General features: G+C 35.1%; 1 protein-coding gene across 4 annotated transcripts in view; it reads left to right on the plus strand.

The window, feature by feature from the left end:
- KLHL20 (kelch like family member 20) overlaps positions 1 to 12,201 on the plus strand; it is a 55,299-nt gene that overhangs the window by 12,117 nt on the left and 30,981 nt on the right. For 2 of the 4 annotated variants that reach the window (XM_072733053.1, XM_072733051.1), the window contains exons 3-4: positions 2,891 to 3,002; positions 5,995 to 6,568. In XM_072733053.1, the coding sequence (XP_072589154.1) occupies positions 2,995 to 3,002; positions 5,995 to 6,568 (582 nt within the window). In that variant the 5' untranslated portion in view covers positions 2,891 to 2,994. The remainder of the gene's footprint in view (positions 1 to 2,890; positions 3,003 to 5,994; positions 6,569 to 12,201) is intronic. The other 2 variants (XM_026001271.2, XM_026001273.2) reach the window with 1 other exon arrangement.

Consider the following 12,201-nt stretch of genomic DNA (forward strand, 5'->3'; position numbering starts at 1 on the left):
AATCTGGCTTTTTTAAAAAGATGTATTTATTTGTGAGAGAGGGCGCACACACAAGAAGAGGGGAAGAGCAGAGGGGAGGGAGAGGAAGGGGAGAAGAATCTTAAGCAGACTGGGCACTGGGCATGGAGCCCAGTGCAGGGCCAGGTCCCATGACCCTAAGATCATGACCTGAGCGAAACCAAGAGTCTGCTAGCAGAGCCACCCAGGTCCCCCACAATCTGACTTTTCTGCAGGATCACTCAGGTTGTTTAGAGAAGAGAATATAAATTGGCAAAATTGTGTCTCTCATGAATGAATAAATAAAAGCTAAAAAAAAAAAAAAAAAAGGGCAGCCCGGGTAGCTCAGCGGTTTAGCACCACCTTCAGCCCAGGGCGTGATCCTGGAGACCCGGGATCGAGTCCCATGTCGGGCTCCTTGCATGGAGCCTGCTTCTCCCTCTGCCTGTGTCTCTGCCTCTCTCTCTCTCTCTCTCTCTGTCTCTCATGAATAAATAAATAAAATCTTAAAAAAAAAAAAAAAGATATGTCACTGAGACTATTTAGTTTGTGTGATAAGAAACATTCATATCGATTCAAATTCAGAAGAACTTATCCAAGCAGGAGATAAGGCTCTTTTAGCCACTCACATAGGGTGATTGGAACCATGAGATTAGATGAGTTCCCCTAAGAATGTGTATAGAGAGCTGAGAGGATGGAATTCTGAGAATTCAGGAATTCTCCAAATGACCACATTTAAGATTTTTTGCAAGATTGCAAACTAGACCATTGATAAGAGTTTAGAAATTAGCCATTATTAAAAATCAGGATCTATGCTAATATGGTAGTAACAGCACTTTTTTTTTTTTTGCTGTGCAATACTTTTAATGAAAAGATAGATATGTAGAAATGAGCTTCCATATTGTACATAGGCACAATAAAAAATTGTTTATATCTGAGTTCAACAGTACTATGTTTATGTACATAATAATGGTTACAACAAAAATGTTTTCATTTCAACATTCAATGTGAATATTAAAATAGGAATTTTTGAATTTATCTTGTCTTTAATGGTGGTTCTTTTTTTTAAAGAAGCTTGATTATACTGCTGTTAACCATGTGATTTATTCTTTCAGCATCTACTACGTACAAGGCATCTTTAAACAGTGTGATTAAAAGTTTCCTTGATTGTTTATGTAGGTGGTAAAAATTATTCTTTAACCACTCACTTTTTTTCAGTCTATAAATTGTCAAGCATAAACAGTGCTGTTTCTACTAGATGTCAGGAATTATGAACATTTTTTTATTCTAGAATACAGAATCACCTGTGGGCTAAGGTAAAGAAGCATTTATAAGTACTTGGGAAAAACAGGTTGCTGTTGGAGAAAGGAACAGCTGGGTTCTTCGTTTTCAGGTTGTGCCTTTGTAATGTAAATGTAGTTTCTTTTCCCCCAAAATGTCCTTTTCTGTTCCTCTTTCCTTCTCAAGGGGCTCTTTCAACATAGGTGTTTTATTATACTGTAGTTCTTGGTGCTATAGCATTATGGATAGTAAACTGATACTGTCCTTTGCAGGCCAGATATTTAGACTATCTCAGTATAGTCATAGATGATTAAGTCTGTGAGACTCACATGAGGCTAACCTAAAACCCAGTGATCAGAATGTGGGAGCCACCTACACCCTCCTTTTAAATAAGGTGATATCTTTGGAAGAATTATTCATCAGGAAAAAAAAAAAAGAATTATTCATCAGATGACTGCTTAGTGAGTATAGAATCAGGAACAGAAATATAATGATCTGGACCATGGGTATAGGATATTTCACCTAGGTTCCAGAATAACCCAATTTAATATTCCTGCTTCACAACAAAAATACATACACTTAAAGTAACTAACCTTATAGCTTATGCCAATTAGATGTAGGATCGTTCCAGGATCAACAAATACCTTATTGATTTTTGCCTTTCTGACCACAATTTGTACCCTGGCTCCCCTCTCTCTCTGGTTATTCATATATCTCCCCTTCTAGACAGTTAGATTTCCTGATCGACTTTATATATTCCTTTGAATTTTTCTCAGTTCAAACTAAATATTTTGTAAATTATATGCAATTAGTAAATATTTGTTAAAAAGAATAATTACCATCTTGGGCATAGATTCTCTTTTCTCTGCATGTCAGTAGATAGAGCCTGATGGTTATGAAAATGCAAATATCTTCATTACAGTTATTTGTCAATTTAAATTTGTGGTATTTACCTAGTAAACACCTGAATTTCTACATGTGAAATATGAACATAAGGTATACACTTGCTTCTCTTATATATTATCTGGAATACCTTTTTAAAAGGTAATAAACCCTTGACTGTATTTTATTAGAAATGTTTAAAGATAATTCTGAAAATTTCTTAGACCATCTGAGTATTTTCTAGCTGGAAAAGACTTAGGTTCAATTTTGTTATGCTATTTTCAAGCTTGACATTCATTTTGTAGGCATCTTACCAAGATATTTGACTCTTCTGATAGTTAACTGATGAAGTTCTTTATGATGACTGGACCAAAATAATCTGCATTTATTGCAACTTCCTGGGCTTTTAAAAAAGAATTATACAGAAATTTGGATATCCATAAGGAAAAAAACTGAAAATCTTATTTTGAATTGTTAAATAATTCTAAAACTCTCTTCTTTCCCCAACCCAGCATTCACATCAGTCACAGTTACTGAATATTTACAGTGCCCCAAGAGATAGTTGTGGTTGATCTGAAAGTGTCAGGGAGACCTCCTCTGCTACTAAAAGGAAAGCTTCATGATTTTAAGCAAGTCACCTTACCAAATCAGTTTCTTCATCTGAAAAGTATTATGCTAAATGATCTGATGATCCATCCTATTTCAAATCTCTCTCCATTCTTGAATCTAGGTGACAGATTATACCAAGCAAGGAAGGGTGGTTTTCACATTTAAAGACGTCTGGAGAACATTAACATGTAAAATTTACTAACAACACATATATACCCTGATCCTATGATGCGGTATGTATCAAATTTGAGAAATTTACAGAGCTGCCATCCCCCCTTTTTTTCAGATCCCTTTTCAAAGGAAAATAATTATTACAGTCTCTCAAGAGTGTGTCCTTTAACATAGTTAGGGTAACACATCATTAAATATATTTAAAATGCCCAATTTACAGACTTCCAGAGTCTTTGTGTAAGAGTAGCTTCCTGAGTTCCAGTCATCACCCCACCCAAAAGCCACCAAAAACACCAACAGCAAATTCTAAATAAATCCCAAAGGACAGATGTTCTTTTTCTTCTTGTTGTTCCTGTTGGCTCTTGTGTCTTAGGATTTCAAAACTCAGGTCAGAACTCTGTGTCAGTAGCTTTTAAACGTATTTGATATAACATACAGCCTACAGAGGGACCCAATTATACAAATGTATATAAATTTATATGTTTATGCAACACAGAGTTAAAACATGTTTAACTAAAGGGAATGCATACCAATATTTTTTTCTTTTCTTCTGTTTCATTGTTTTAGTGCTGCTTGTGACATACTGAATTGATTTTACAACTAAACCTAGCCCTCATTTATAGTACTCTTACTGTAGAAAAATACAAACCTCCAAACAGTCAACATAAAATTAAACCTTTAGAAAATTATTTATTTGTAAAGTGAGGAATTTCTATTTATGGACCCATACATTTCTTTTGTAATCATAGTGTAAACCTTCATTGATTCTGACTGATTTGGTAGGAATAATTGGACGTGTGTAGTACTTTTATTAGGAGGAGAGAGAGAGGGAGCGGGGGAGAGAGAATTTTAAGCAGGTTCCATGCCAGCACACAGTCCAATGCAATGCTTTGATCTCACAACCCTGAAATCAAGAGTCGGACACCTAACTGACTGAGCCACCCACACACCCTAACGTATGTAGTACTTTTAAACGAATGAGGCTTATTGTCAGATTTAATATCTCTAGTCCCAAAGTAGTCTAACAAAATCTTTGTCCAGAGGCTCTTAAGAGTACTACTAAGTAAAAAAATATTTCACCTGCTATCTTCTTTACCACTTTAATGTTCATAAACTGTGAAGAAAAGATTTCTAAGATAAACTTCAATCCAGACCCTTCGGATTATTGTTATTCAGAATTTATTTAAATATTAATTGAAGCATATCAACTCAGATTTTCTTTTTTTTTTTTTTAGAAGACTTTATTTATTCATGAGAGACACAGAGAGGCAGAGACACAGGCAGAGGGAGAAGCAGGCTCCATGCAGGGAACCCAACATGGGACTCGATCCCAGGTCTCCAGGATCATGCCCTGGGCTGAAGGCAGGCGCTAAACCACTGAGCCATCCGGGCTGCCCTCAGATTTAATTTCTAATATAGTTAAGCATAACCACCTTCTCTGAAAGGAATGTAGATAGTTCTATTACTAGGGCAGCTAAAATTTAAAATTGTTAACATGTACTAAGTCTTGAGCTAGAAGCATTTATATACATTATCTCCTTTCATCTTTGCTATAGGGAGTAGATACTTACCCATTTTAAAGCCAAATAAACAGAATTAAAAAGGTTAAGTAACTTGCCCAGTAATTGTGAGTACTAGCATTTCAACCCAGGTCCATCGGTTCCACAGTATACTTTGAAACTTTATGCTCGCTAGTGACAGAGTAGCCATAGTACCCAAGGGTCAGCTGTTAGACTTGGAAGGGGGGAATAAAAGAAATCTTAATTTAAGGTATGGTAAAATATTTTGAGACACCTTTGGTTGGACTAAAACTTATGCAGAGAAGAGAACTTTAACTCATTTCTCCCTGGGAATGGCTTCTAAAATATTTGGTTTGATTCTTTGCCTTTTTACAAACAAACTAATGTGATTACAGTTATTTACTATACTTCCTTGCTTATAAGACAAATGGCTCACTTAATAACTTTTTAGAAGTGTAAACATTACATTAAAGGTATGTAAAGCTTTTATTAGCTGACAGTCTAGCATGTATTTACCCATATAAATTGATCCTAAGTTTTCTTCAATATCACAAAGTTCAATTCTAAGCTTTCCGCTCTTTCACAGACCAAAGAATGTCCTGAATTATGTCTGGCCATCAGCAATTATCTATAGCATCCCAGCAACATGCTTGTGATTTTTTTTTTTTAAGTTTAGTTTGTTTTTTACTTAGAACCACTGTGATAGCCTGTATAAACTGTGAAAACTATGTATCTTAGAATAAGTAAATGTAGTAATACATATAAAGTTAATTTGGGGGTCCTTGGCCTCATTTTTCTGATCTTTTCATGCAGCATGAGCTATATTTTATAGCTTTTATGGTGAACCTGAGAGAATATTATCCATGATAATGAGAAATAAACATTTCTGTGTCTTATAAAAATAACGTAACAATATTTTGGCTAAACCAGATTAAGTAATTAAAGTCCACAGGTCTGTTTTGTGCAGAAAAAGAATCATTTATAAGTGTTTTTCGTAGGGGCAGCCCGGGTGGCTCAGCGGTTTAGTGCCACCTTCAGTTCACGGTGTTGATCCTGGAGATCCGGGATTGAGTCCCACGTCAGACTCCCTGCATGAAGCCTGCTTCTCCCAATGCCTGTGTGTCTCTGCCTCTCTCTCTCACTCTCTCTCTCTTTCTCTGTCTCTCAAGAGTAAATAAATTTTTAAAGTTTTTTTCATAAATTTTTATTAATGTATTGCAGGTAGTTGTAAAAGATGTAGCCCAAGATAGTCTAATCTGAGTGCTTTTGAGATGAAAAAAGAATTATCATTTATTATATAGGAGTACATAGTCAAAGTGCTCTGATTTGGAATTAATAATGTTTGTTCTTCAGAAGACTTTAAGGAAGTTTATGAGTCCTAGCATTCTTAGAATGGATGCTCTTAGGGATCTTAATTCTCCCTTGATTACCCACAGGTTTCCCTGTCTCTTTACTGATGAATACTTTATGGCAAGAGTGAGTTTCTAATAATATTGCCATCATCTCTTCTTCCTTCCTTCCCCCATTCCTGTAGGTGTACCAACATTCGACCAGGAGAGACTGGAATGGATGTAACAAGCCGCTGCACCCTTGGAGACCCCAATAAACTGCCAGAAGGGGTTCCCCAACCTGCCCGCATGCCCTATATCTCAGACAAGCACCCTCGACAAACCTTGGAAGTGATTAACCTTCTGAGAAAGCACCGGGAGCTATGCGATGTGGTGCTAGTTGTGGGCGCTAAGAAGATATATGCCCATCGAGTCATTTTGTCAGCCTGTAGTCCCTACTTCCGAGCTATGTTTACAGGAGAATTGGCGGAGAGCCGTCAGACAGAAGTAGTGATCCGAGACATAGATGAGAGGGCTATGGAACTACTGATTGACTTTGCATATACCTCCCAGATAACTGTGGAAGAGGGCAATGTTCAGACCCTTCTGCCAGCTGCTTGCCTCCTTCAGCTGGCAGAAATACAGGAAGCCTGCTGTGAATTCTTAAAGAGACAATTAGATCCTTCTAATTGCCTGGGCATTCGGGCATTTGCTGACACACATTCATGTCGTGAGTTGCTCAGGATAGCAGACAAGTTCACTCAACATAACTTTCAAGAGGTGAGTTGTACTTAGTAGTTTGAATGTGGTCATACTGTATTGGTCAGGAGAGTAATATGAGTTCACGTTCTGCTAACGTGTACCTGTTTGGGTATTTACTGCTGATTCTAATTCATAATAATACCAAAGAAATAAATTATAGTGAGTTCTAGCTGGTTTGTATTTTAGAGACCAATTTTATGTTCTGTTAACAGAAGTAAAGGTTTAGGGATTTGATTCTCCTTAGCCATATTAATAAACTAGTTTAGAAGTCAGAATACAGTTTATTAATTTATTAGGAGATCTGTGTCTGATAAGATACCTGGTAAAAGTCATTTGCATGAAACATTGCTTTCCTGATTATATAGATTGCTCAGCAGAATAAATAGTAAGTCATCAGTTACTTGGAGAACTAACAATCAAAAAAAATAAAATTAGATGTATATGAAAAGAATTTTTCATTAAATTTGTTATTTTTCATTTATTTAATAAATATGTATAAAGCCACTATGTTTCAGCCACTGTGCTTGGGAAAAAGGCTACCTATAGTAGTGAGCAAGAAGCCTAGGGTGTGTGTTCTCATAGAGGTTTTAATCTAGCAAGGAGGATATCCATTGAGTACATAATTACACAAATAATTAATTACAGTTAATAGGTGCTACAAAAAAGCCTGGATGATTTAACATATTACAGAGAGATTTAATTTTGGTTTTGGAGCAGCTCCTACAAAATTCTGAGACATGAAAAAAGCATAACTAGATTGAGAAACCCAGTGTGGGGCACCTTGGTGTCAGTTAAGTTTCTATCTTCAGCTCAGGTCATAATCCCAGGGTCCTGGGATCGAGCCCTGGCCCTGCATGGACTCCCTGCTCAGTAGGGAGTCTCCTTCTGCCTACCACTCCCCCTTCTTGTATGTGTACACACACACACGTTCTCTCTTTTTTTCTCTATCAAATAAATAAATAAACAACCAAATAAATAAATAGAAACGCAGAGAGCAAAAGGGAGGATGACACCATGAAAATACCAGACGATAACATGTAGCAATTCCTTTTTAATCTTGAATTGAGAAAGGCCTTTCTAATTGACTAACACAGAAGTTATAGAGGAAAATATTGATAGATTTGACTACCTAAAAATAAGAAAATTTTGCATGGTAAAACTAACAATAACAAGACAAAGACAAATTGAGGAGGTGGGTGGTACCTGGCTGCCTCAGTTAATAGAGCATGCAGCTCTTGATCTCAGGGTTGTGAGTTGAAGCTTCATGTTAGATATACAGATTACTTAAAAGTAAAATATTTTTTTAAAAAGACAAAGTGGGGCAAAATATTTGCAACTATTACAGTCAATAATCTCTTTAATACAGCAAGAGATCTTATTGGTCAATAACGTAGACCAATGATGTAACCTAAAACGGACAGTAAAAAAATTCAGATTGCCTTTAAGCATATGAAATCTGCAGCAAATTAATTGTTCATAATAACTGAAACACAAATTAAAAGTGTATCAAAGTTCTATTCTTCATTTCTCAGATTACAAATTATAATCTATTATATTACAAATATCTAGAAATTTGATTCCTCACCCTGTTGACAAGGCCATAGAGACAAGGTAATGGAGCTACATTGCTAGTATGAATATAAATCAATGCAATCTCATTGAAAGGAAATTTGGCAGTATATATCAAAATTGCACAATTTGTCCACATTCTTTGACTCAGCAGTCCAGTTTCTGGGAATTTGTACTACAAATGTACTGGAGAAAGGAGCAGTTTGAGGAGATAAGATCATGGGTTTCCTTTTATTTTTTTATTTTTTTAGGTTTGTTTGTTTGTTTATTTATTTATTTATTTATTTATTTATTTATTTACGAGAGACACGGAGAGAGAGAGGCAGAGACACAGGCAGAGGAAGAAGCAGGCTCCATGCAGGGAGCCCGATGTGGGACTTGATCCCGGGTCTCTGGGATCACAACCTGGGCTGAAGGCAGCACTAAACCGCTGAGCCACGCGCAGGCTGCCCATGGGTTTCCTTTTAGATATATTCAAGACACCTATAAGATGTCTAAATAGAGATATTGAGCCAGGCCACAGTTAAAGAGTCTGTAATCTTAGAGGTTAGACTGAGACTAAAATGTAGGAGTCATCAAAATAGTAATTAGATCATAGTAATGAAACTATGATGGCTTAATCCTTTCAAGGCCTATTTAATCCAGAAACCGTAAAAGATTGGTAAATTTGCATAAAAATTTAAAACTTTTGTAACAAAAAAAGTAACATGAACAAAGTAAAAAATCAATGCCAATGAGATCACCGAGAGAGGAGATAGAAGAGAAGAGCCTTAAAATTCTTCCAGCATTGAAGGATGGTTAGTGAAAGAGCAACGGCAGAGGAAACGGAATAACTAGAGGAAAGAAGAGGAAAACTGGGAGTGTGAGATACTGAAATGCAACAGAAAGGATTTTATTTTTTTTTAATGAGGAAATTGTGTGTGTGCATATATTCTAGCATAGCCAGTAAGTTTCCAAAAATTAATATTAGGGCAATTGGCCATAAAAAATATTAAAACAGGGCAACCCGGATGGCTCAGCAGTTTAGCGCTGCCTTCAGCCCAGGGTATGATCCTGGAGACCTGGGATCGAGTCTCACGTTGGGCTCCCTGCATGGAGCCTGCTTCTTCCTCTGCCTGTGTCTCTGCCTCTCTCTCTCTGTGTGTCTCTCATGAATAAATAAAAATAAAATCTTTAAAAAAAATAATAAAAAATTACAAACATTTTGGTACTAGAGAAGGTATAGATCAGTGGAACTGAAAAGAGTCCAGAGGTTGACATTTCAAGTCTTTGGAGGAAAGTAGAATTGTTTAATAAATGTCAATTGGAAAATGGTAACTTGGGAGAAAAAATAAAGATGGAATCCCAATAGATGAATAAATCTAAAAAACAAAATTCTAAAGTTCTAGAAGATACCATTAGTTGTCTAGTAGTAAAAATGACCTCTCCAAGCAGGATACAACTGAGAAACCATAAAGATCGATTAAAAAAAAAAAAAAAAAAAGAAAGATCGATTAACTTAATTGTCTAAAAATTAAGAATTTTTTATTCTTTATAACAACAACAACAGCAGCAATAGCACCATAAACTAAATATAAAAATCCATGCCAAACTCCTACATGGAGCATACTGAACAGAAAAGAAAAATAATTCCTATAAAACTCATACAAATTCAGTGAGAAAAAAACATGAAAAACACAGTAGAAAATTAGGTAAAAGGGCATGAATATGTGTAAAAAGATATTCAAATGTAAATAAACATATGAAAGCTTAGCCACCCTTACACATAATTAAAGAAACATACATCAGAACAAGATACCATTGTTAACCTATCAGGTTGGAAAAACAACATTTTAACTTTATTTGAAAAAAAATTCAAATTTACAAGAAATTCATGTATCCCTTACCCAGATTACCAGTTGTTAACATTTTGCCACATTTGCTTTACCATTCTCTCCTTGTTAAATCAAATATTTTTCTCTGAACAATTTGAGAACATATTGTATACATCATATTCCTATATGAACTTGAACACTTCAGCATATATTTCCTAAGGCCAAGGACCTTTATTTATGAATTTTTTACAAATTTCTCTTACAACACTTCTTATCAAATTCAGGAAATTTAACATTGATAAAAACATTATTTAATCCATAGTCCCCATTCCAGTTTCACCAACTGTCCCAGTATTGTTCTTTATAACAATTGTTTTCCAGTCCAGCTTCCAGAGCAGATGATTATACTGCATTTAATTGTCATGTTTTTTTGAATTCTGGATAATCAGGAGTAGTTCCCTCCACCTTTAAGAGCATAGGCCACTTGTCTGATGTTTCCTGATGAGTAGATTCAAGTTATACATCTTGGCAGAAGTGCTACGTAAGTGATATTTCATGTTTCTCAGTGCATGATAGAAGTACATGTTATCGATTTGTCCCATTACTGATTATGTTAACTTTGATCACTTGGTTAAGTGGAGTCCCTAAAGTTTCCTATTAAGTTATTATTTTTCCTTTTGTAATTAGTCAGAACTTTTACAGAGATGCTTTGAATCCATGTAAATATCCTATTCCTTATAAAGCTTTTATTCACTTTCACATCCATTGATTATTTCTGCCCAAATGAGTTATTACTATGATAGTTGTAAAATGAGGATTGAAAAAAAATTCCCCACTTTTCTATCAAAGTTCTGCTATCAGGAAAAATTTGCCTTCTTCTGAATGATTAATGAGCATTATGGACTCCTAGACTTTTATTCTAGTTGATAGATTATAGTCCTTTGTTACCACTTATTATTTTGGTGCTTTAATAGTCTGGTTTATCCTTCCTGTGCTTACTTTCACAAAATTAAGCAGATACGTGTATGGTTTTTAAATTTCCATTTCTGTCCTACACAAAAGGTAGCATTCTGTTCTCTTGCACTTTGCCTTCTACTTAATTTATTCCAGAATTCATTCCATATCAGTTCATAGAGATCTTGTTCTGTCTCCACAGCTGCATTCTTCCCCTTGTGTGTACTACCACAGTTCGTTCAATTAGTTTCCTATGTTTGAGCATTTAGTGTTCAGTGTTTTGCCATTACAAATAATGCTGCAATGAATAGTCTTGTGTTTGAATATTTCAGTGTTAGAGGTTTATCTTCAGGATAAATTCCTAGAAATAGGACTGCAGGGCCAATGGTTAACTGTATGTAATTTTGTTAAATATCACCAAATTTCCTTCTATGGGGATGGAACCATTCTGACCATAATATATGAGGGTGACTATTTCCTCATGACATCACTAACAGAATATATTGTCAACCTTTTGAATTTTTGCCAGTCTAATAGATGAGAAATGGAATCTCAGTGTGGTTTTAATTTGCATTTATCTTAACATAAGTAAAATTGAATATCTTCCATATGTTTAGGAGGCCTTTTTAAAATAATTTTTATTATTGTTTGTGATTATCCTTTGCCCACTTTTCTATTCAATTTTATTAATCTTTTTTCTCTTCAGTGTTTTATTTTTTTTTTCTTTCTTTTTTTTTTTTTCTTCAGTGTTTTAAAGTTCTGTGTTAACAGCGATAATTTCTGTCTGTGCTACGTGACAAACTCTTTGTCCCAGTTTGCATTTGTCTTTCAACTCTGCTTATGGTATTTTTGGTCATGCAAAAGTTGTTTTTTTTTTTTAAATATTGTCAGATGTTTAAATCTTTTACTTTATTGCATCTGGCTTTTGAGTCAGTTTGAAGGCTTCCCGTTTCCTCAGGTTACAGTGGAATTCAACCATATTTTTTTCTAGTGTGTATATGGTCTCTCTGAATTTATCTTGTGTAGGGTATCAGATACTTACTATTATCTTTTTGGTAAATATCTATCTAGTCCCAGTACCACTTATTTAAAAGTCTCTTTTTGCCCTAATGATTTGAGATAACATCTTTATTATATACTGTATTTCTGTATGGGATGGGTTCTAGATCTTCTAGTGTAGGCCATACAGCACTACCACAATGTTTTCTACAATGTTTTAGTTTATTGAGGCTTTGTAGTATATTTTAATATAGAGTAGGGTCATTAATACCCCTCCCATTTAACTCTGTTTTTCATGTTTTCCTAACTTCATTG

Source organism: Vulpes vulpes, chromosome 13 (assembly GCF_048418805.1).
Source record: "Vulpes vulpes isolate BD-2025 chromosome 13, VulVul3, whole genome shotgun sequence".
Taxonomy (NCBI): Eukaryota; Metazoa; Chordata; class Mammalia; order Carnivora; family Canidae; genus Vulpes; species Vulpes vulpes.